Below are 26,689 nucleotides of genomic sequence, written 5' to 3'. Positions count from 1 at the left end.
ACGAGCACCAACAACAAAAATTTTCTATGAAAGGTCTATTTAATCCAAATTCTATTAATTCAAGCCAACCTGTTTGATATTTATCTCAACTTTATAATTAAGAGTAATTAAATAAACTCAGTTAAAATGGCAAGAGACTGTCTTGTCAAACTGATGCTTTCAGTTCTGAAGAAGTTATCCTGAAGAAATCTGTGGGAGCAATTTGGTAACAGGGCCAGTTGTCTAAGAAGGCTCATTCTGAGTCCCAACAATAAAACTGTAGCATCTGCATAGAAGAAAAACACCAAGCTTTTTTCCACCACTGGAAGCAGAAGATTTAAAAACAAACCAAAGCGGGGACCTCCTTGGTGGTCCAGTGGTTAGGATTCCGTGCTCCCAATGCAGGGGGCCCAGGTTCGATCCCTGGCCAGGGAACTAATCTCACGTTCCGCAACTAAGAGTTCACATGCCTCAACTAAAGACCCTGCAAGGCACAACGAAGATCTCAATGCCGCAACTAAGACCTAGCGTAGCCAAATGAATAAATAAATATTTTAAAAATAATAAAAAATTAAAAATACATAAATAATAAAACAAAATAAAGCAAAATGATGTGGAAGAAGTGGTCTGAGAGGCCAGGAGACAACCAACGAAATGTTCTATCATACTGTTCTGCCTTGGCCCCTACCTACCTAGAGCAAGAACAGCTGACTCTTTGGGTTGGATCCACAAAATCCCAAGTAGCAGGATTGTTAGCAGGCTCTTCTTCAAGAGTTGGAGTTGACATCTGGCTCCTCCTAAAAAAGGTTAAAAAATGTGGCTTGTGTAAACATGAGATAATATCCATACCTCTGGGGGGAAAATGTTAGAAAGACATGAATACATTTTACACAGTAATGGTATCTTGCTGATAGATGACTGAAAGCAACTCAAGGAGGGAGGTTGCTGGGGTGGGAAAGGCAACTACTACTGCCATGCACTAGAAGAGTCGGGATTCCAAATATTTTTATTTAAGTTTAATATACATTTTAACATGGGTGGTACACATAGCAATTAAAACACTACCTGGCAATATTATCTGTTGGTTTTTAAAAAGTCACCTAAATTCTGTAGAAATTTTAGATTTAAAAAAATTATCTTTTCACAGCATCTATGAATTATATACCCTCAGATAGACTGTTTAAATCACTCTTAAAACACCTATATTTACTAGCATTTAAGGGCAGCACTCCACACAAGTGATGTGAACTAAAACACAAAAATCAAATATATCTCCTGCATGTTACTAATAATTGGTAGCAAAAAGTAGATGTCTACTACTGCATAAATAAGAACACTCGGCAGTATTTCTGTATCGTTGATTTTGCTACAGCTGGTACTGCAAAGTGTTTCACTGATGGCTCTGCAAGGACTTCGCTTGCTCTCCCCGCTCCCCCCCCCCCGCCTTTCTGGGTGTCTCACTTCCCTGTTCGGTGCTGCTGATAGAAGGCCTCTGATTTGTTAGACTTGGTGGAAAGGTTAGTAGTGATAAAAATCAAAGATGGTAAATAAAAGGAAAAGAAAAAGAAAATGTTAACATGGAAATTGTCTAGGCATCGCAGACATAAGTGAAAATATCTGTACCAATAATTCTAAAGGAAAAGATCATTTTAAAGTGAATAGAGATACCTTTTAAATTCTAGAACTTGACATATGATTTCCCACTGCAATTATTTTAGATTTTTCTCTACTAAATCTTCTTTAGTAGCCTATTCTAGAGCCAACTATTTGGGAAATAAATACATAGTAGGAATTTCCTAAAAGCTAGGTCCAAAGGACAGGTTTTAATTGTGTATATAAAGCTTTGAGTAGCAGTCACTGAAGAAACACTTAATTGGCTTCTAAATGAATTCTTAGGAATTACTGACAAGAATGTCCATATTTATTCTGCTCCAGAGAATGAAGACTCTTTTGTTTATCTGTATCAATCAAAAAGTTGGACACCTCAGTCATATCAAAACAGATGTGAAAATATGCTGAATATGTTTATGTAACTCTTGATAAGTGAAATAGTATTTACTGACTACTGTTTGACATTATCATTCCTGCAATTAAAATAATCACCAGCCATCTCTTCTTAGAATCAATTCCTCTTCTTTTCCAAAACTATGTTAAGGAAGGAGGGAGGTCAGAGGGGATGGACGGGAGGGAGGTGGGGCAAGGAAGGGAAGTTGAGTAGGGGAAGAAAAGAATTTCCCCAAGTCAACAAACAGAAGCACAGCAGCTACTAAACACCCCTCTAATTGTCAACAGTTCAGTTCAGAAATGCATTGTCAATTAAAGCATGAGGCTAATGTATAATAGAAAACATGGCAAAGAAGGTCATTTCCCTTTGTAAACAGGAAACATTCATTAGTAGGTATACAGGGAAAAACCAAACCCACAATTACTGTCCTGACACTCAGAGTGAATCTCTGAGCCAGCTGTGCTAAAAAATGTCAGATGAACACCATGACAATCTTGAGATGATCAGGAACTTCAAATTTTTCCTGGATAGTCAAATTATTTAACATCTTTGTTTTGAATTTTACCCTATTATGTTCCAAAAGATGAACTAACAATCCAGTGACCCCCTCAGGGTGTGGTCACACAACAGCACAATGTGACTGATCCTCTTCATGTAGTAATAAAAGACATGGTTACTAAACCACGATCCAGACAGAATGCAAAAAACATACTTGGACTGCGTTCTGTTGAGGATGCATTCCTTCCAGACTCGGTGGACCATATGATTGTGGAGTTTTGGAGGAATCTTCCCCGATCTCTTTGGACTGTGCATAGTTGTCACCCCCCCATCTTGGGAACCTAGGTGACTGACAGCACTCTGTGTCCCTCCACTCTCACCTAGGAAAGAAAGACAATTTGGAACGTCAGAATTTTCTGAAAAGGTCTCCTAGTGCACAGACTACTGGCTTATTTAACATAAATATTTCATTGTTGAAACTGATCATGTAACTCTGTTGCTGCCCCTGACAATAACAGTATCTGTAGCTATGAGTAAATTTGCATCAGTATAGCTTTCAATCACATCAATACTCAACACTCACATACCCTCAATGGCATATCCATCCAGAGGCATTCCTGCTCCACAGGTACTGGAGACAACTTACATGGGAGGATTCAAACATGACAATATTAAAGATATAAACATGCATGGGTTGTTTGAATTTTTAAAGCCCAATGCAGTAAATAAGTCTCAAGGCAGAACAAAACAGCAGAGGGAGCTTTATGCTCATGTAGCTAAATGGCTGTGTAACATCTGCACGCAGTGCCCTGGGTAAGAGAAAGAAATTCTTAAGAAGGTCAAATTTCAAATCTGTGTGTGGAACTGTTCATCCTTATGCCTAACACTACTTATGAAAGCTTAATACTAAAACACTGAAAGAAGCTGACTCAACATTTTATATCAGAGGATTAAAAATTCACTGGTTTCTCTCTAACAACTCCACTTAGTTTTTCCAACTGTACTTGGTATTACAATCCATTTTCTACTATGTCTACTATAATTGCTGATAATACTAGTTATTGGTTATAAGTATTTTACTACTTCCATCTCATACAAGACAAATACTGAAGTCAATTTCCAGTATTAAATTCTGATTCAACTACTTTTATCTATTTGAGTTCATAAACATATTGTGGGTTTTAACTCTTGATAGTACTACGATGCAAAACATCTTGATTGAAATAATCAATTTTAAGCACTCTGAAAGGCCTCCACTGTAGTGTGAAAAAGAAAGAAACAACCTTATATCACAAACTAATATTCTTGGTATCACTGCAAAACAACCATCATATGAGTTGAATGGTTAGTCTCAGCTCTATTTTTTTGCGGTACCCGGGCCTCTCACTGTTGTGGCCTCTCCCATTGCGGAGCACAGGCTCCAGACGCACCGACTCAGCAGCCATGGCTCACGGGCCCAGCCGCTCCGCGGCATGTGGGATCTTCCCACTGCACCACCAGGGAAGCCCCTCAGCTCTATTTTTTAAAAAAAGAAAGAAAAAACAAACCCCAATGCTTACATTCTTAGGAACAGAAACTTTCTTGTTCTCCAGAAAAGTACTGTTATAATACAAATTAGATAAATTAACGGAGACAAGAAATTTGATCTTTCATTGCTACCTTTTATCTTAAAAGTTCTCTGACTTGGTTCATGGTACAAAATAAATCATTTTGATTTTACAGTGGATTTTCAAATGCCTATTATAAAACTAGGCAAAGTGAAGAAACAAAGAGAAGTAGATAACATAGCCCTTTGCCCCCAAACACCCTACAATACAGCCAAACAGATCGTAAATCCATGGTATCATAAGGGAATTATTTATGGCGAAAACAGGAGAGGGCACGGGGAAAGCAAGCCACAAAATCTTTTCTGATTAAAGTTGGGTAAATGCTTTTCAGTAGCTTTTAATGATTTAACTAAAATGTGAGTCAGACCTTATATGGAATTAAATGAGAACTGTACTCCATGCTGTTAAATGCATAGTGAATGTCTCTTCTCACAATTATCTCCATAAACAGAAAACACAAGCTGATGTACCTATCCACACGAGGCAGAACTGTTTGGCCCTCCGAGAATCCATGCTAATCTAGGAGACTCTTGGCCATTCTAAGGGGCAAAGTAACCCACTTTGTCCTATGTCTAGGAAAACACGGCAATGCTCAACATCAGTCAAGTGCAGAATGACAAGGCTGAGCAGGACTCTTGCTGATGGAATGTTAGGAGTCCTAAGCTGAAATTCAACATTATTATGATGTATAAACTTGGACAAATTAATTTTATTACAAATATCAGTCATTTTTAGTTTTGTTTGTTTTTGGGAATGAGAAGGCATCAAGAGATTTATTTACCCAGGGCCTAGCACAATGACATACACAGAGTTAGAAGGGAAGAAATCTGAATATCTATAGTTACAAGGTACACACTTGAAACCCACCATAACAAAACAACTTTTTTTTTAGGTTTACTCTCTCTCTCTTTTTTTTTTGCCCCACACGGCATGTGGGATCTTAGTTCCCAGACCAGGGATCGAACCCGTGCCCCCTGAAGTGGAAGCACAGAGTCCTAACCACTGGACCACCAAGGAAGTCCCCAAACTTCTTTTTTTTGAATTATGGATTTAGAGTTCTGAACTGATCAAAGGTCAAGGCATCATGCATACAGCAGGCCTTCAGTTATAAGGTGAACACAAATTTCACTAAGTACCAGGCAAAACGAAAACAAACATAAACAAAAACTGATGCCAACTTATGTAGTATAACTCTTAAAAATCCAAATCCAAGCTTTGATATGAAATATGATTAACATTTTTCAAAATACTGATAATTCTAGACTCTTTAAAATATATCTTCTCTATGATATTATTATAAAAAACTATACAAGTATTTTTATGCTTTTTCAGTTTAAAGTAGTTTTTTTTTTTGCGGTACGCGGGCCTCTCACTGTTGTGGCCTCTCCCGTTGAGGAGCACAGGCTCTGGATGCACAGGCTAAGCGGCCATGGCTCGCGGGCCCAGCCGCTCCGCGGCATGTAGGATCTTCCCCGACCGGGGCACAAACTCGTGTCCCCTGCATCGGCAGGCAGACTCTCAACCACTGAGCCACCAGGGAAGCCCCAGTTTAAAGTAGTTTTAGTAAAAACTGATTGACAGCAAATCCTTTCATAAGAGATCATCCAAATTCTCTGCTCTACCATATTAGAGACGGACATAGTACATTTTTTCACCATCTTAGTAACTACAAGGCTCTTAAAAACAAAGGCTAGGGACGTCCCTGGTGGTCCAGTGGCTAGGACTCCCGCTTCCACTCCAAGGGGCAGGGGTTCGATCCCTGTTAGAGGAACTAAGATTCCACAAGCCATGTGGCACGGCCAAACCCTCCCCCCTCCCCAAAAAAACCCAAAGGCTACGTGTTGTCCATTTCTGTCTCCCACACAGTATCTGAGTAATTCCTTCCAGATAACTTAATACTGTGTGCTGAACCTGGAGCTTTGAGCACTGCTTTAAATTTCTTACACTACTGTTTGTATATTGCTTTATTGTTTACCAAGCACTGTCAAGTACGTGATCTAATATGTATAATAACCCTGGAAACTTTATAGTATTTAACAGAGAAGGAAACTGGTGTTCAGAGCAAGTATGAGAATTAAATAAGGTCACTCACCTAGTAGGAACTACAGCTAGGTTTTAAAATTAGATTCAATCACAAAGTCTATACTTTTCCCCAATATATTATTTAACCATGAACATTTACTGAATGCCACTACATGCCAAGCACTATGCTAGAAACTCTGAAAAACTGTCTTATCTGACCCTCACGAAACTCACCACATCATGAGCATGTATCATGACTGACAGTCTGTTTTCAAAGTTTAGCGGCCAAGGCTTTACTTACTCTGATGCTCCTGACAACACGGCCCACATTAAATACCTATAATTAATCTCATTTCAGCTCAAGTATGATGAGTATCCTTTTCTCACTGACTAGATTTTCAATTAAAATGAAGTCAACTACAACAACAAAAAAGTTAATATAGGATATATACTACTCAACAAAGAAGGCAACATTCTCCCAAATTAAACAATTTCTGTATTTTTCCAAGAAGGAAGAATGTTGAAATTGACAAATTTTTCAAATGTAATTAATATTTGTCATTACTGTAGACAAATACATTATTGAAAGGACAAGGCATTTATTCAGAGATCCTGGATGTTAGACTAACTTTATAATATAATAAGGAAAGATAATTCATCCAAGACTTGTCCCTGGCTGGCAACAGCCAATTGGGCAAAGGCATCAACTATTCTCTGATTTAGTATTTTCCTTTTTTTAAAAAAAAAAAAAAAAAAAGAAAGAAAGAAAGAAAGAAAGAAAAGAAACTCACATCTTGTCTCCTAAATGCACCCACATCAGTATAAAAGAGCAGATGCACATGGAGAACTTACGAGAAACAAACTGTGTAATTTGAGGAAAGACTAATACAGGCAGAATTAAAATTCTGAGCTCATAAATTCTGTTTGTTTACAATTTTCTTTCTCCATTTTGTAAAATCCCCACATTACTCTATCTCCATCTCTTCCACCAGGAATTTCTCAATGTGTTTTCTCACCTGTTCCACGGCAAGGGAACTACACGACTTTCTGGGATCTCTTCCACACCCGGACTGCACTCACCTATGACAGCCTGTTCTGGAGAGGTGGGCGGGGTGAGCGGCATCCCACAGTTACTTGGGTCCTTCACGCTACCAAGTCCCTGCTGCCCAACTGTAATATGGCCTCCGGTACCAGCAACACTCTGAGGAACTGGGAGGTCATTCTGAGAGATCAAAACAAAAGCTGAAGGATAAACCATCCGAACACCACCTGTGAGGCAAGAGAGAGAGAGCACAAGGCCTGAGAAAAAGTTCACACTCGACCGCCAAATTCATTATTCCAGTGGTCAGAGTCAAAGGTCGTTAGGTACTGCCAAAAGTGATAGGTTTAGTCCTTTCATAAGTTAATAGCTATTTAAACATGTGTTCCAACATTATCATAATAGCATTTGGAATATGGGGACCATTGGTGCTTCAGGCAAGATAACTACTCAGCAAATACCACTGTGTCAAGAGAATTCAAAAAGATGGGAAAATTATGGAGATTATTTTTGATGAATCTGAATGATTATCTCTTTAAATTAAGGAAGACGAAGAAGATTGAATTAAGTTCTTCAGGCAAAATATTTTCTCTTACCAACAATTACTTCTACTGCCACGGGGAAATCATCATCATACCCCAACTCCTCCTCTTCTTTCAATTCTTCCTTCTTTTTCAGCACCATTGGGTAGAAATACTGCCATTCCTCAATCAACTTACGGGTGGCTGGGTCTGACATCTTGTATGCTTGGCCTGTTAGCGTGCCATTTAAGCCATAAGGACTTACCAGTACTAAAGCAGAGAGGAGAAACATACGTTACAGATCACAGTAGTAATTCTTGCTTAAGTGTAATGCTACATGTATGGTAATTTTTAGGGTGAAGCACAGTATCACTTAATGTATATTGCTCTTTATTTCCTAACTCCTTTTAAAGTGTAATTTTTAAAACTTCCTCATTTTAGTACTTCTTATTTATATGCCTCTCAACGCAAATCAATTTTTGAAGGAAATCAGATGGGGGAGGTATAACACTGTCTGACAGCTATATCAACACACAATATATAAACTATCTATACATTAAAGCATATAAACATCTGTTTGGTAATAGTTTATACAATGTGAATACTGAATCTTCCATGACAGAAGAAGACCATTCAATACATATACCCCAAAACCAGTCTAGGACTTGAACATTCTTCCTATGGTTTCCTGAGACTTCCTAAATATTTGAGGTAATTTTAAAATAATATATACATAAAACATCTAATAGCAGGAAAGCCTTAATGTACCAAGTCTGAAACATAATGTTATGTATAATTTCAATTATGACTGTTTTGGAGGTCTGCTGATTAAACAACTCTAAATAAAATTTATTTTACGCAAAATAAAGGATTCAAAGTCCCTCTCTCTCTTATTCTTTCACTGTTTGACCTCGATGTCATTTTCACTGAGCTAGACACAAAAATGTAGCTAATGTAATACTGTATAACTCAGCCAGTTCTTAGTCTCATGGTGAGTATTTTGACCTTCCGAATAACACTTTTCTGGGGATAAAGGTTACTTCTCCTTAATCCTGATTTATAAAAAATCTCAGCATAGGCATTAACTGGGAAGTCCATTTTGGGGGATGGCTTTATTTTTTTAACAGCTGGATGATATATCACATCAATCAAGACAGAGATGGCTGTAGACATCATATATTTCGTGTTGCCTTTCTGCTGTTCCATACTGATCCAAATGGGATAAAAATACTGATCTAACCAACACACATAATCAAGGGCAATTTTCCTGTTTTAACACTTCTAGGAAATCTCCACATCAATATGGTTATGTTCACTATAATTATCTATATGCCAACACCTGCCCTAAGGATGTACCTTCTCCTCACCAATCATGGGAAATAGGCAGGATAATGCCCCACAAAGTCGTCCATGATTCAAGGTATTAGTAAGAAACCAGTAAGATTTAAAATAAGTAGTCTATAGGGACCTGGTATTGCCAATACTATCTTTCCTCATGACTAGTAATGCCCTCTGCTATTATCATAAGTAAATGCTTTTATTTTGCTCGACAAAATCTAAAGTCAGGGACTTCCCTGGTGGCACAGTGGTTAAGAATCCTCCTGCCAATGCAGGGGACACAGGTTCGAGCCCTGGTCCAGGAAGATCTCATATGCCGCGGAGCAACTAAGCCCGTGAGCCACAACTACTGCAGCCCGTGTGCCTAGAGCCTGTGTTCCACAACAAAGAGAAGCCACTGCAATGAGAAGGCCACGCACCGCAACAAAGAGTAGCCCCCGCTCGCCACAACTAGAAAAAGCCCGCGCACAGCAACGAAGACCCAACGCCAAAAAATAAATAAATAAATAAAATCTAAAGTCAGATGATCCTCAACACTTTCAGAGTCAAGGAAACACAATATTTAAATAATCTCATGTATTACTATCTGAACTGCCTTTTAAATGACTCTAGAACAAGGAAACACGGTATTTAAATAATCCTGACACAGTATTTAAATAACACAGTTTTTAAATATGCACATACTGTACAACTCTTAAGTGTACAGTTTGAGAATTGGGTCATTTCGAATTACATAGTAGTTCATACACAAAACATCCAAAATTACAGAATAATAAAGTAAATAGCTTAAAATGTGTTGCAAGATGGAGGAAAATGTAGGCAATAATCAGGACACAATTACATGAGGTTCAATGTTCTTTTTTACCTTAAAAAAAACCTTAATAATCCTTAAGGTAAGAAAAAGATGCTTTCATCAAATTAAATCAGAATCATTTGTAGGAAACCAAAAAGTCATCGTAAATAATATGGAGGCTAAATACTCATTTGACAGACTATTATATCAATAAAAATACTTTAGTTAATTTTATTAAAAAACATTTTAAAATTACATTTTGTGATATACTAAGACTGTTTCAACCAGACATCGCTAGAACTGATAAATTAGATTGAACTAAAAAAGGTATTTCTATATGGTTCGATTTAATATTATAACATTTAAAAAGAGTTATTCATCAAAAATTATGAATTCCAAACACAAAATCAAAGCTTTAGAATGCACAGCTAGAGAAAAAGGGACATAGCATTATTTTGGTGATATCTAGGTGATTAGTTGAGAACTAATGAAAATATGAATGTAAGTTAAATTACAACCAAATACCTACAAACAATGTAGCCTGTAATTAAAAGAAAATAAGATATTAATATCAATGAAGAAACTACATACTATATAACTCTAGAAATTTGATTTTGGTTGAAATTTCAAATAGTACAAAGTTTAACAGTAATTTTCTGTAAGTCATTACATTCCTAAAACCACGGGACACTGAAAACCTTTAATTTATAATATTTGTCAATTACTCATTGGATTATATTTTTCAAATACTTATTAATCCTCTTTTGATATAAAGTAAATTCTCCACATTTTATTCCTCAATACACATAAGACCATGTTGTATGTGAGAAGCTTTCAGTAAAAAACTAGCAAGCTATTATCACTTGCTTGTGGTCTTCTCTTTCTTCTTCAGAAATCATCCTTATTGCTTAGCTTAACTATTCAAGATAGTATCTCATTCTGTAAAACCTTACTGGGAAAGGTGGCTATCCACTTGGTGGGGAAGGGTGGAGAGCAGGGACATCATCTTTTACTTACCTTGAAATGGTGCAGGTGAAGACTGAGCCATGTGTATATGCTCCTCATTGATCAAATAAATTGGCTGGTGTTGGGCAATCTCCACACTTGTGCATACATTACTTTCCCCATGAAGAAAGAATGTGAAAGCACAGGACAAATGCTCACTAAAATAGAAAAAATGAGAAACTCAGCTCTACATTTTCATAGGAAACAGGTGCTAGAGACAGGAACTACAGATGTGACACAGCTTTACTTTATTACCATCCAGCAAAGCCTGCCCCTGATGATATTAATAAGCACAAACTTTTAGTTGACTGTGGACAAATAACAATAACTTGACAAACTAAATTTAAAATTCCAGATAAATAGAAAAATTAGTTATGTTCCACTCTGAAACTGAAAGCTATTGTGCAGAATGCTTTCTGTTTCCTTTGCATAAAGTCTCCTATGCCAACTATAAACTCCTAAGGACAGAAGAATCATAACATTTTTCTACCTTCTCATGTATTACTATCTGAACTGAATGGCTCTAGAACAATGACAAAAGAGTTCTGCATATGTTTGGTATGACATAACAATAAGATAACAATAAGATCAAATTTACAAGCTTACAATGTTACAGTAAGGTTAAAATTATTGATCTAAAAACAGCAATCAACAACCCTGCTGTATGTAAATTCCCCATATACAACTGCTAAGGTAATATGAGCCTCTAAATGGGCTGGTAATCTATTATATTTAATTTTTACAATTTACCTCTGATCACAAAATTTTATTAAAGCATTCCACTTCTCCATTTTCCACACAGTTAGCTAAAAATTGATAAAAATGATGTGTCTTGGAGAAAAATAATTTCAAAATTAATATAGTGGCACATTCTTTCAAAGTTGTTAACTTTGGTCCTAAGCCACCCATAACATCTCCATTTCTCAAGACAGCTTATAAGAACATTTGCCTGATGAACCAAAATCACTGTATTCCAGGCAACCACCATTTAAAAACTCATCTCCAACATTTCCTTCTTTTCAAAGTTCTCCAAAACATTATAAAGTGTACTTTGAGTACTACTCAAAAAACTAAATTTAAGTATAAAATTATAATGCTTTACAGAAAAATTGAAATAAAAATGATAAAATTTCCACTCTATCCCACAGTGAAGCATATATATTCTTCCTTGACAAGTATGTTGAGATGATCTGAGAAAATTTTGTATTTTACTAGAATGTGCAGCTTCGTCAATAGGAAACACCTAGTCTTGATATTTGGGTATTTAGCACAACAGAGTATCTTTTTTTTTAAAATTAATTAATTAATTTATTTATTTTTGGCTGTGTTGGGTCTTCGTTTCTGTGCAAGGGCTTTCTCTAGTTGCTGTGAGCAGGGGCCACTCTTCACTGCGGTGCGTGGGCCTCTCACTGTCGTGGCCTCTCTTGTTGCGGAGCACAGGCTCCAGGTGCGCAGGCTCAGTAGTTGTGGCTCACGGGCCCAGCTGCTCCGCGGCGTGTGGGATCTTCCCAGACCAGGGCTCGAACCCGTGTCCCCTTCATTGGCAGGCAGATCCTCGACCACTGCGCCACCAGGGAAGCCCCACAACAGAGTATCTTAATCTTAAGATACCAACTAAAATTTTGTTAATAATTTTGAAAAATTTAAACATCTCCTTAACACCATACACCTAAGTTTCAAGTTCACAAAGAGGAACAATGCATGTAATTTAAATGTATATAAGTATAAAGCAGTATCAATAGTAAAAATGTGCTGTCCTTTATTTACGGAAATGACACTGAAAACATATCATCCTCCATGCACAACATTACGCCAGGCACATAAGAACACCAAAATAAAGATTAATTGATTGTGGATTTGTAATTTTCCATTTGTAAAATTCAGTGGAGGAGTTGGAGCTGACTTATCCCTAGTGTGCCTACTATCCCATGCAGTCATCAGAACATTTATAAGACAACTGGTTAGAGTTACAGATACTGAGTACAGCCCAGAGTATGTTCTCATTCCACTGAACACAAATGCAACCAACATTTGTCTATCAACCAGTAAGTGAGGAGAATGGTGCAAGAAGCCTGAAGTGACAACAAATAAAACACGATCCTTGTCCTCAAGGAGCATATAAACTAACAAAAGACTGATATAAATGCATATTAACAAAATAAAGCCAAGCACAAATCCAGAAATAGAAAAACCAAAATGCCACGGGAAGGCTAAAGGATACTAATTTTTTCAATTTGGGAGATCCAAATGCTTTAAGAAGATGAAATCAAATGAAAGGCTGATTTCAGTGCAGAGAGAAAAGAAAGAGAGGAAATATGAGGCAAGGAGTAGATGCAGTGAGAACAGGATATAGCTTCGAAATTCTAAAAGGAGGAGAGACATGACATGATGGGAAAGGAGTGTGGAAAAGAAGTCAGAGGTCACCCTTGAGACAACCAAAAAGTCTTGCATGTAAAAAACAGCAGGGAGCTGATTTAAGGTTTGGTTTTTAAAAGTCAGCTAAGTCTAAAGAATCGTGATAAAAACCTCAAAATAGCATTCATCTGAATTTGCTATGTCCCAAAAGACACAGAGAAGCACAAATGAAAAAGGTAGGAAGTGAATCAATGGCCTATTTTTTATATTGATAACTTTAAAAACAAAACATGTTTTTTTAAAAGAGACAAAACTACACAAGAAAAAGAGCAAGTTATGGGTGAAATATAACAGAAGCCACCAGTAACTATATAATGTTTGGTATGTTACTTCACTGTTCTGATCATAGTTTCCTCATATGTAAAATCAGCTGCTGGCACAAATTGCTGGGCCCCCCAGAAGTAATAATTCAGAAGGTCCAGGATGGGCCCCAAGAAGCTACATTTCTACCAAGTTCTCAGTGATGCTGCTGCTGCTACTCCTAGCCCAAGGACCACATTTTGAGAATCATTGAACTTTATGGTACATAAATCTTTTTCCAGCTATAAAATTTATTTTTCTCTAATATTACATGAAACAAGAGGGCAGGGAGGACAATTCTGACACTAGAGAGTAGAATTCTCCTGAAGTATACACTTAAAAACCTAATAATTTTGGTTGCCTTTGGGGAATGAAGTGGCATGACCCCAGGATAAAGAAAGAATTCACAGTATTCTTTTATGCTTTTTGCATGTAGGGCCATGTGTCACACAGAAGTAATGGAGGCAAGATCTGAAGGAAGCCCCTGCCTCTCATCTTATGCAGTGTGCTTGCTGGCCCAACCAGAGGAATCCACAGGGTTTCATCTCGCCATTCGGCTCTTAGTTGAAGTCTGCTGAGATCATCTTTGACTTTGATTCTGTTATCCAGCATATAGGATATTTAATCAGCAAGCCATCAATATCTTTATTCATGTCATTGCTAAAAACGGTGAATAAGACTATACTGAGGAAAGAATCCTGTGTCATTTTATGAGGTAATTCCCAAGTTGCAAATTCTCCCAAGTGCTGCCACACATTTACTATTTCTTGTCTACAAAGGACAATCTAAAAGATTAATATGTCAAATGTCTTTATAAAATGCAGACACATAACAACTACCACATTACCCTGACCTAGAAACCTGCCTAAAAGTAAAATTCAGGTAGTATGATACAGAAGTCAACCCCCCTAATCTACAGATGAGAAAATAGGATAAAACCTGTGGCTTGCAAATGCCATTCTTAGAAACACAGCTGGAATTAGACTTGAAATTTAGTGATCTTTCCTCTAGCTAGATTGTCTATAAATGAGAATACTAATTTCTATCTCTACCAACTTATATTTTTAAATAGGTAAATGAGATCAGAATTGTGAATGAACACTGAAAACAAGTTCATTGATTACAATGAACTTTGTAACATTTATTACAAAGTTAGGAGGTAAAACTTATTACAAGCTTCATACATGTTCTGACTTCTTCTCACCCGTTACCCACTCTTACCTGAACCTTTAATCACTCAACTCCATCTATTTCATATACTCTCATCATCTGAAAATTGAAAAGGGCTTTAGAGATGATCAGGCTCAACCCCCTTCTAATTCGGGGGAAGGCAAATCTGTGCTCAAAGTTACACAATAGTTTGGAGCACAGTTGGAATAAGAATTCAGGTCCCCCTCTTAACATGGTGTTCACAGTGCATTCATGATGTTTCTACCTTCGATGTTTCTACCTTAGGTCAATGCTACCTTCGCCCTGTATAATACATTCCATCATCAGCATGACCACATACTTCGTAACTTAAGTCACTCCCTGCATCATTTCTATTAACCCCCTACTGCCATAGACCAGAAGGTACTATTCAAATGAATACACATTGTAATAAATAAATACACATTGTAATTTCACCCTAACTAAAGTTGGAGCCTAACCTCTGTTCTTTTAGGGTGCACCACTTAACAAATATTCCAACGTTCTCAGCTCCGTTTATTCTCCCCTCTTTACTCAGTAAATAAGGTCTGATGTAGGCAATTCTTCATTTAACCTCCTTTTCGCCTTAAACATGTATGTAAGTTACACTTACCTCACTCTTCCCAAGAATCCTAGAGGATTACAGATTTCCTTTTCTCTGTAAAAGTACTCCCATTCTCATTCTCTGCCACTCCTGAGTAGTCTTTATTTCTACCTCTTTACTTGCTCTTCACTTGAGCATGTTACTCCTTTAGGGCTCCTTTATCTTTCTCCCTCTATTGACTAAGATCAAATAATCAACATGTAAATAAAATGATTAGTATAATAGTAGTATTAATACTAATATCACTAAATAACCTGTCTATAAATAACTTTTGTGTTATAAAAGAAATTTAAAAAAAGAAATAAATATACTAAGATATAAAATAATGGGAGTGCTATTTTAAAAAGGAATAGGTCAGAGAAAAACTTTTCTGAAAGAAGGGGGAGCATTTAAACTGAGGTGTGAATCTTAAGAAAATTATATGTGCAAGGATATTGAATTAGAGATATTTCCTTTTTAAAAGGAAAGGAAATTTTAAAAAGGAAATTTTTAAAGCATTTATTCTTTAAAAAAATTATTATAGTTGATCAAAAAAGGAAATTAAAAAAAATTTTAAAACATTTTAACGGCTGCATCATTGTGAATATGAAGACAACTGTAAGATGAATTTGGAAATACGGATATAATTTGTTCCCTGTCTATCAAAAAGATAAAGGTCATCAGAATAGCTGAAAAATAATAAATCCATCTAGATAATGCTTACACAAGGCATACAAAATCAAACCACACCAAAAAAAAAAAAAAGAGTAGAAAATGATATTCCAGGTAAATCCAAATAAAAATAAAGCTGGTACAGAAACAGAAATAAACAAAATATTTTTAAAACTTAGGTTCATCATTACAGAATAATAAACAGAGAATCCAATAAGAAATTTAAACAATCTTGAGTGTGTAAGTACACAGCCATATGGTATGCAACGTAACTTAGAAATATATAAAGAAAAAAATGGTAGAATTACAAGGAGAAACTTATAAATCTTTGATAAATATTTTAACACACTTTTCTCAGTATTTAATAAGCAAATTATTCAGAATACCAAAAAAAGATAAAAATATACAAACTTAAATATATATGTTGGCTTTCAAGAAATAATCTATTCTCTTTCCAAGGACACATGGAAGATGTACAAGAAAGGACTGGGAACTAGGATACAAGTCCTAAATTTCAAAGAATTGATACCACACAGACTATACACTCTTTAATCCCAGTGCAATTTAGTTAGAAATCAACAGTTTAAAAAATAAAGGTTAAAGTAAAATCCCTTTGTTTGGAAACTTGAATATGCACTCCCTAAATAAATCATGGGTTACAGAGGAAATCACAATGGAAATCAAAAAATGTTTAAAACTGAATGACAACAAAAGTGATACATGTCAAAATCTGAGAGATACAGTGCTTTGAGAGTAATTTATATCCTTACATACCTAAAAGGAAGTCTTAAAATAAGTGAGATAAGCTTTCAAATCAAGAAGTTGGACAGGGAGACAACAAAAAAGTCAACTCAATGGAAATAGAGGGATGAAAATAATGACAAAAACACAAAAACTTAGGGTGCGGGGGGAGAAGAGAGGCAATAGAAATGATTAACAAAATCAAAACTTGGACTTCCCTGGTGGTGCAGTGGTTAAGAATCCGCCTGCCAGTGCAGGGGACATGGGTTTGAGCCCTGGTCCAGGAAGATCTCACATGCTATGGAGCAACTAAGCCCATGCGCCACAACTATTGAGCCTGTGCTCTAGAGCCCACGAGCCACAACTACTGAGCCTGCGCTCTAGAGCCCGCGAGCCACAACTACTGCACCCGTGTGCCACAACTACTGAAGCCTGCGTGCCCAGAGCTTGTGCTCCGCAACAAGAGAAGGCACCGCAATGAGAAGCCCACGCACTGCAACGGAGAGTAGCCCTCGCTCGCTGCAACTAGAGAAAGGCCACGTGCAGCAACGAAGACCCAACACAGCCAGAGATAAAATAATTAAAAAAAAGAAATGTATCCTTTATTAAAAAAAACAAAATCAAAACTTGTTCTTTGAGCACACTAAAAGAAAACAAACCACTAAGCCAACTGATTCGAGGAAGGGAAGGAGGGAAGATGCCTATGCAAGGAGGGAGGGTCACCATCAAACAATCCTGAAAACCAAAAAGAGGAAGTAACCTGAGGCACTGACCACTGGGCACCAAGACTGGACACTTACTGCAAATGCCTTTTTTTGTTGTTGTTCATGCTGTTCTTTTGTCTAGAATAAACTTCCCCTCTCTTTCATCTAATTCCTACTCATTTCTTTCAAGAAATCATCTTTAAAGCCCCAGAACAGGCAAAATGCTCCCAAACTACTCTGTATATATCTCAGTCAAAGCACCTCAGTGTTCTTAAGTTTTATGTCTAGTCCATCTGACTAAGTTTTGTGAGGACAAAAATCATGTTTTATCTATCATTTCTGGACACCCATACTTAGCATGGTGCTTGGACTGGGTAGATGCTGCATTAATCACTTACTTGAGTTTGTGATACGCTGTAACTTTCTTCTAAAATTTTCTGGCATTTTATTTGGAGACTGTGAAATAACCATGGAATTCTCAGTCATGAGACAGTGAAGAATATGAGGGGGAAAAAAAGCTGTGATACTCCAGCCAAGAATTTATTAGGGAAAACCTACGCCTAGTCTTGAGAATTTCTGACGATCCCTCTATCTGTTCTTCTAGAGGGAACCTGCTTGGGGGATATCACTGACAGCTATGGAGTATACTATGGTATGACTCTCTTTGGGACCCAAGATAGTTTATATTCTCTGAACTAGAAAGGAGACTAGCACAGAATAAATAAGGACTAACCATACAGATCAACAGGGTATTCTCTTCTGTAAATGCCACTGAGGAATTCTGTTCCTTTACTCTGTCTATTATCTACTCTAAGTAGTATGGCCAAATCAGTCCTCCTAAAACATTTATTATCAAAATCTATACTACTAAATCAATCCCATGTCATAGTCCCCACTGCCCAGAGGGAAAAAACTACACCCCCTTCATATCAGGCAAGGCCTTCTAGACTCTGGTACAACCCACTTTTTTTTTTTAATGTAGTATTTAAAACCTTACTTCCATGTATAAACTCTCAATGACAGCCAGTTTGGAACGGTTAATACTCTGTGCATAACCCACCTACATTCCTATAACTCCACACAATTTCCTACTCCTTCCTTCTCCTTAAATCCCATCTTTCAAAGTCCAATATCACTTCTACTTTCTCCATAGAGCCGTCTCATATAAGCTCTTTTCACACAGACCTCTTAATTCTGTGCTGCCAAGAGTATTTACCCTTGTTTGGCACCCATACTTTCAAAAGAACTCATTTAATTAACAAGTATTTACCAAGCACACCTACCAATCTTGTACCAAACACTCTGCTGGAGTTAGACATGTGGAAATAAACAAGACCAGAATCAGCCCTTGGGTATTTTATAGTTTCTTAAGCAAAGTACCTAAAAACTTTAAAATGTAGCAAGACCCCAGAGACTTTCAAAGGGGTAGAAATACGAAGATTAAGACATTCTGGTTACCCTCAGTTAAAACTGTGTGCTTTAATATTAAATCTCAAAAAAGGGGCCCTCATCATATAATTACAATATCTTATATTGGTTTGTACCCTATGCAATCTTAAAGAATTAACAGTTTATAGAAGGAATGAAATGAACCCATGGGAACGAGGAGAGGTTTAGCAAAAAAATCAGAACAAACTTTCCTAGTATTTATAAAATATCATATATTCCATCTTAGTGTTATAATTGACTCAAATTCTATCTTCTCAGGGGTCCAGTAAGTAAAATTAAACTATATTTCAAGAAAGCTGGTTTCAATCTATCTTCCAGTGTCATCTCTTGCTACATTAATTCATACATCCAGTGGTTCCATCACCCAATTTGTTTCCTTCATAAGCCTTTGTCACAATTTGCAAGTATTTATTTTGATGGTCTCCCCCACCATAATGTAAGCCCCCTGAAAGGAGGAACCATGTCTGTCCCACTGCCCTCTGTATCCTCAGCACCTAGACATATAACACTTAATAGTCACTGAATGGATGAATGCAGTTTTAGTCATAACCAAAGACTAAATGACTTTTCTTTAGCGAGTTCCATCATGAAGAGAACAAGAACAGTTGATGTGCACAACGAATATTTTTAAAGTGAGTAGATTAATTATTATTAAGAGAAGGAGGTAAATGTAATTTCCAGTGAGAGAAAAAAGGGAACTTTAAAAACTGTTTACTTAGGAAACACAAGGGGGGCTGGTGTGGGTTGCATCTGTATAGTTGGGAAAGGATTTGCAAAAATGCAAAAAAGGAGGTACTGTCTTCCAAATCATTTTATTCTCTTACAATATTCTAAATCTTAAGAACAATTTTTTTTTTTTACTTCTTACACTGAGTTTTCAGAATGCAAGTATTACATGTGCTTTCAAAATGCATTAATGAATATTAATAAACTCCTGTTCTTCTCACAGTGTAAAAGTGTTTTGGTAACAGATTCACAATGCAGAATGCATTTAGATAATTTCATCTAAATGCTTTCTGTGTTATGAAATTATTATCTTAAAATTTTCCAAGCTGTCATTAACCCAATCTCTTGCAAGAAGTAATTTGCCTCACTCTATACATCCTCATTTGGGAATATTTTGCTAATGTTACTTTATCATTTCCTTTCCTTAAAAATATACCATTTACTTTGTCAGCCTTCACAAAGACTACGTTGAGATCCTTTGCTCACTGGCATACTGACCTTTCTCTTACTGGACAGGCCTTAACTTTCATCTCCTTTTTAAAAGATGGTGACATTATATAATATTCAAATAAGAGTTGATTAAATTATTTTATAAAATCCTGAGATGCTCTATTTCAGATATCTTCCCTTTAAATTAGAAGTTAAACCTGATTACAAAGGCAATGAAAATGTCCAGGAAAGTTAATGGCACATACTTTTTTTTTTTAAATGAGAGAGTACCTGCATTATAACTGTTAAATTATCATTACAACTCTATGAATGATCACCCTTCTAAGAAAGTTACCAGTTACATTGTTTCAATACAAAATTGCCTCAGTGAACAATTTTTCTTCATGTATATAGGTATACACATATGTGATACAACACATATGTATATTTATAAATACACACACACATGCAATATAATATATATATAAGAGAAATTAAATCAGCAAGCTCTATGACTGTTCCTTTCTATCCTTCCAACCTCAAAGCTAAGTCGGTCCTCCTCAGCAGTAAATTCGGCACTGTGGTGGTGCATTAATTCTTCCCCATCACAAGGGTACTGTTCCTGGCACTGTAGTGGTAACAGAGCAGCAACGCCTCTTGCATTAATGCAAAAACAATGCTCTAGTGGCCTAAAGGACTTAATGTTTCTCCCTGGGTAGCTCACGTACTAGAAGCAAATGACAGTGTGGAGGCTCTGACTCAGTGTTATCTTTGATCAAAAGGCAGGAAGAGTGTGAGGGTTCCCATCCTGATGGTACAAACTATTAATTTTCAAGATGCCAAAATAGACATAGGAGCTGCTCTAGTCAGTGATGTGTGCTTGGAAATCAGAAGCTGATATACACAATATTTGAGGAGACTTACGAAAGTCATCTTATTAAAATCTCTCTTGAGGTTTACTAAACTAGGCCAGGTTATCTAGTCTCAGCCTCTGGATAACCCTTTGAAAATTCAATGGGAGACTGCCTGGCAGAGAATACAGATTAAAGTGACATTTATATTAGGTAACTCATAACCATTAAAGTACTTTTACTGCTCACTTTAAGACGTGCTTGGATTCTTTTTTTTTTTTTTTTTTTTTTTTTTTTTTTTAAAGACTTTTTTTTCTAGTTCTCTGAGGGGTTTTAATCATGGATAGATATTAAATTAACATTGTCAAATGCCTTTTTTTTCCCCCCTGCATCAGTTAAGAGAATCATAAGGATTTTTCTCCTGTATACTGTAAATGAGGTGCTTGATTTTTTTTTTTTTTTTTTTTTTTTTTGGTTACTTTAAAAGACAGTAACAACGTTGGGGGGTAGAGTAGTGGAAGGGTATAGGGAACCACATACATTTTTCTACCATTTTCTCATAAAGTACTAATTAGGCATTATATATTGCTAAGAACAAAAAAGGATCAACTGACACTAAAATAGCTAAGATTTTATATATATGCCTGAGAGCATATACTAGCCTTTCTCTGTCACTCCTTACTGCTAAACTGAAATGCTATATCTTCCCAAACTACAAAATACATTTGTATAGTACATCTTAAAATCAGTGACTGTTTACTTGGTATTTTACACAAACGTCCAACCACCATGACAGATTCTGCTGCTGGAGGAGGAGCCTGAGTGACAGACATGGTGGAGTTCTTGCCAGCTTGAAAGAAACATAGGGACAGACCTCTGACATCTGTCTAGATTCCCACAAGCAGCTCACAGTGGGAGAAATAACTTGCCAAAAAGCATAAAGCAGATGGGAATTCCACTATGCTGCCATTCATCAGGTGAACAACAGCAAGTAGGACTTTACCTATATGGCCAAACAAAAAAACAGAGACAAAAATAGAAAATTTGTTAACAAATAAGTGCTAGGTATATAGCCTTTTTGCTTTCATAGACTGTTATTTTTCCATACTCCATTACTATAGTTTCCATCAGGTATGAGTATCAACCCTTATTATTTTTTCCTGCCTCATTCTATTTATTATACGTAAACTACCTTAACACTTCTAGAACAAGATGAGGCAGGTTAAAGAGGGAAGGATCCATGTTGAGATTTTCTTTCTGTCTCATACCCTAATTCTACTCCATAACATGTTACCAAAAAGCCCGAACGAGCTTTTTGGCCAAACCAATATGTAAGGAACTGATAGTGTTACAGAGTTATGTTACAGTATGTATTTAATGAGAGCTAATACATAAAGAAACAGTACAACAACAAAATTATTTTATGTCTCTATTTACAGTGATGGTTCTAGCTATATTTTTAAGACACTGTCTACAATAAAGCAGGAAGAACATCTAACTTTTTATATTGCTCTATTTCAGATCTAGCAGCTGACACTCAATGTAGCTTGGCAAGTTCTTTAAAGGCTTTCCAACATTTGGCATTAGCCTACCAGAGAGCAGGGCCTTTTATATTCAGCTTTGCTGCAAAATGTCTCACTCACCAGTACTCAAAGGAGGTCACAGTTTTCCCAGCAAAAGGAAAATAAAATTGGAGCTGACACTTATTTGGTAGACTGCTGTTATCAGCAAGTATTTATCTTCCATACTCTTCCCATGCCACAGGCCTACACCAGAAGCTAGTTTTTTCTCTTCTTTATTCAAAACACAGTGCAGCCTTTAATCATCAGCACTGCTTGCAATCCCAACTCCCCTATCCCTATTATAAGAAAAATAAATCTGTTGGCTAAAATGAACAAAAATAAACATAAGATGCTTCTATACTTTTCTTATAGTGTACTTAAAACTATGAAGTCAAAGATAGCTACAGGTTTAGCAATATGTTAAACAAATTCTGAACAGAATTAACTTTGATTCTTAACAGTTAAAAGCAATTTCTCCTAATGAGGTAAAATTCAGCTGAGAGGATATAAAAGAAAAAGTAGATACTGGAACTAACGGAGTCATTAGTTGCTATAAATAAGGATGGCATTAGCATCTCATTTAAGAGATCAACAGAATACACAAGATCCTTCAGGTGATGGATGCAGCACCTAAAGAGTTGGTGTATACCCCAGAGACATCCAATAAAAACTCACTCTTCAAACTATTCTAATATATACAGTTGTTACATCAACACTTATTTAATGATAATGACATACAATCAGCATCTGGTCATTACCAACAGTATGAATGCTTTAAATTATGGATGTTTGGTTTTTTTTTTTTTTTTTTTTTTTGAGAGCACCAATTTGCAAAAGGTTTCGAGGAAAAAAGAATTCTGACAGAGAATCTCCTTTCATCATCAAGAATCAGTAGCTTAGCCACCTTTCAGACAGTTTAGAAGTTTTTTAAAAGATAATTTCAGGGGGAAAAGAAAGCTCTGAAGAAAAAAAAACAGATGCTGTGTTCAAGAGTGGCAGTGGAGGGAAGCAGGGGGGAAGAGATGACACATAAGACGGGAGGCAGTGGTGGGTACAGAAGGCGTCTTCTCTGAGGAAGGGCAAACGAGAAGTCAGCCCTCGTGAGACCTCAGAGAGAGGAGTTTAGGTAGAGGGCACATACAAAAGCCAGAAGTACAGGAAGAAGCTTAATATGTTTGGGGAACAGAATGCTCACTGTGTTTGAAAGCTCATAAATAGGAAGGAGACAGGTACAAAATGAGATCAAAGAGGTGAGCAGGGGTTGCATCATGTAAACCTTTCAACAATGAGATGGGGCTTGAATTTTATTCTAAATACACTGATAAACCCTGCAGGATTTTAAAGCAAAGGAATTACCATGGTCTCATTTATATTCTGAAAGGATCACCTTTAGTTACTCTCTCGGATAATTCATTATGAAGGAGTTAAGAGTAGAAGCAGGAAGACCAGCTAGAAGGCTAGCTTGGAAGCCCAAGTGAGAGAAAAACATGGCTTAGAGTAGGGTGGTAGCAGTGAAGACTAAGGGACATGGATTCGAAATGTATTTCAAAAAGAGAGCTGACAGGACATGCAGGCAGACACACTATGAAGGGAGTTGGACACATTAGTAAGGAAAGAGGTAAGGGTGACATATCACACTTGGAAGATGTTAACTTAGAGATGGTAGTTAAATCAAGGGGATAAGTCAGAGCACACAGGTCTGAGTCTGAAAGACTCCAGATATAGAAAAATGATACAACTCAACCTCTGTTGGTTCTTTAAAGAGGTGGGGGGGGGGGGAAATGCAACCATGTTTTCAGTAAGCCAGTATGTGAAGCCTATCTTTTAATGATCTTTCTGCAAACAATAGGTAAAGAGAGAAAAGAAAGTTACGGTGTATTTTTCTTAATTTTTATTCTTTTCTGTGACAGAAACTCCCCCACCCTCCACCCCCAGGTGCTGACTTCCATCTGATATTTAACGAATTTAACTGAATCAAACGAACCCATTCAGATTTTCTTTCAAAATCATCTCTTTAAAAAGAATTCGCTAAGTTTAGTAATAAAATTAACTGAAAACAAATAATGAAGTTATAAAATACTATTTGATTCAAATTATCATCTGAATACCAGTTTTTCTAATTAGTAATCACAACTCTGATTAACATCACAATCTTAACAATAAATGAATCAATCATACAATTTATTTTACATTAAATTCCGAGATTTCCAATTAAAATAATTTTCCCCTTTCATAATGCTAATAAAGGTGATGGAGAAATGTGTTAGTCATTGCTTTTCTATGAATCAGGCTGGGTCATCCACTCAAAACACCAGACTCCAACAGATCTACCACTTTCTCATTGAATGACTCTGACAAAGTCATTTACTAATTTTAAACATATATCAGGACTGGAAACTACCCAAACTCCCATCAATAGTAGAAAAGATAAATAAACTGGGGTATATTCACACAATGGAAAACTATACAGCAAACAGAGTAAGTGAACTAGAACTACACACAACAACCTGAATAACTAGCACAACCAATGCTGAACAAGAGAAGACAGAAATAAAAAAAACACATACGTAGGATTCTATTTATATGAAATATAAAAACAAACTCAACTAAACTGTCAGAATAGTGCTCATGCTTGGGAGGGGAGAGGCAGTGACGTAAGGAGAATGAGGGAGGTTTTCGGGGTGCTGGTAATATTCTATTTCTTGATATGAGTGCAGATTATATAAATGTGCTCAATTTGGAAAAACTCACTGAGCTTTATACATTGTACTATATATTATAATTCAATAAAAAGTTATACACATGAAATGTGAAAGAAATATAGCAAAATGTAAACATTCTGGACCTCATTAGGTTAAACGAGTTGTAAAAGCATGAGTATTTATCTCACTCCTGTGATAAACAGAAAAATGGTTTCCCAAATATGCCTGTGTCCTAATCTCCTGAACCTGTGAATATGTTATGCTACACAGCAATGGGGAATTAAGGTGCCAATCAAATAACCTTAAAATAGGGAGATTATCTTGGATTATGAAGTGAGCCCAATGTAATTACAAGAGTCATTAATTTAATTTATTGTTTATTAATTTTATTTAATTTATTAAAAAATATTTTAAAATAATTTATTTAAATAAATTTATTTAATTGTGCAAGAAGGAGGCAGAAGAGTCAATGTCAGAGCTGCAGAATGTCAGAAAGAGCCAACTAGCCACTGCTGGCTTTGACAACAGAAGGGAGCCACAAGCCAAGGAATGTGGGCAGCCTTTAGAAGCTAGAAAATGAAAAGAAATAGATTTGCCCCTAGAGTGTCCAAGAAGGAATGCAACCCTGCCAACATCTTGATTTTAGCCTGGTGAGGCTCATTTCAGACTTCTGATTTCCAGAACTGAAAAGATAATAAATTTGTAAAGGGAGCTAATGATCTACTCTGCTCCAGCTCTATGCTAGTCAGAGAATGCTTAGAGTGTTTGGTTTAATTCTGGATGCCACATTTAAAAGGATATTATGCAAACTGGAACACACTCAAAAGAAAATGACCAAAAGAACTTAAAGCCACCCAACATGACAACAATTAAAGGAAGTGGAGATATTTAACCAAGAGACAAGACAGCTTAGGGAAGAGACATAATCATACACAAGCCACACTCAAGTATACCATGTCATGAAACCTACTTTGCTCAGTATGGTATTTTACAATCATTGTTGCAACAGTATGTGCTGCCCTCAATTGTGGCAAATATCAATTTTACACACTGATTAAAATGTGGCAACACACTGGTCAAAACTTCATGGTATACTACAGAACACAGGCACACTGGCCAAGCACCACTGATGTAGACACTACAGAAAAATAGATTTCAATTCAGTATAAAGACTTTCTAACTGGGTTGTTTAAATAAAAAATGGGCTTACAAGAAGGGTAATATATTTGCTGTACCTGAAGGTGTGACGAAGGAAACTCAAGAGTATTGAAAAGGGAAAGGGACAGGATGACCTTTAATGGTGCCGTTGATCCTGAGATTCTAATGATTCCACATTTCGATTCTCAGATAAGTTGTGCCTATTTTAAAATATCCCATATGGACTGATTATTCAGAAGCAAATAGAATACTAAAATGCAAAGCACATCAAATTATAAAGGGAAGATGTACTGAGACAGGGTAAAGAGAAGTATCTTGAAGACACTATTCTTTTTTTTTTTTTTTTAAGACACTATTCTTGAAACTTGAAATGTATATTGCTAGTAAAGCCACAAATACATG

At 36.4% G+C, this 26,689-nt stretch overlaps 1 protein-coding gene and 1 non-coding gene across 4 annotated transcripts in view; one reads left to right on the top strand and one right to left on the bottom strand.

Annotated features, from left to right (window-relative positions):
* MED13L (mediator complex subunit 13L) overlaps nucleotides 1–26,689 on the bottom strand; it is a 251,722-nt gene that overhangs the window by 50,750 nt on the left and 174,283 nt on the right. For 2 of the 3 annotated variants that reach the window (XM_024758571.1, XM_024758572.1), the window contains exons 4-8: nucleotides 10,820–10,965; nucleotides 7,747–7,941; nucleotides 7,192–7,380; nucleotides 2,697–2,862; nucleotides 672–776 (exon numbers count right to left, since the gene is read on the bottom strand). In XM_024758571.1, coding sequence (XP_024614339.1) covers nucleotides 672–776; nucleotides 2,697–2,862; nucleotides 7,192–7,380; nucleotides 7,747–7,941; nucleotides 10,820–10,965 — 801 coding nt within the window. Of the gene's footprint in view, nucleotides 1–671; nucleotides 777–2,696; nucleotides 2,863–7,191; nucleotides 7,381–7,746; nucleotides 7,942–10,819; nucleotides 10,966–15,323; nucleotides 15,467–26,689 lie in introns of those variants that run through there. The other variant, XM_024758573.1, reaches the window with a different exon arrangement.
* On the top strand, nucleotides 342–414 carry TRNAW-CCA (transfer RNA tryptophan (anticodon CCA)). The gene has a single exon. It is a non-coding gene; the product is annotated as a tRNA-Trp (tRNA).

This window comes from Neophocaena asiaeorientalis, unplaced genomic scaffold, assembly GCF_003031525.2.
Source record: "Neophocaena asiaeorientalis asiaeorientalis breed wild unplaced genomic scaffold, Neophocaena_asiaeorientalis_V1.1 scaffold77, whole genome shotgun sequence".
Classification (NCBI taxonomy): domain Eukaryota; kingdom Metazoa; phylum Chordata; class Mammalia; order Artiodactyla; family Phocoenidae; genus Neophocaena; species Neophocaena asiaeorientalis.
This window is presented reverse-complemented; position numbering and strand designations above follow the sequence as displayed.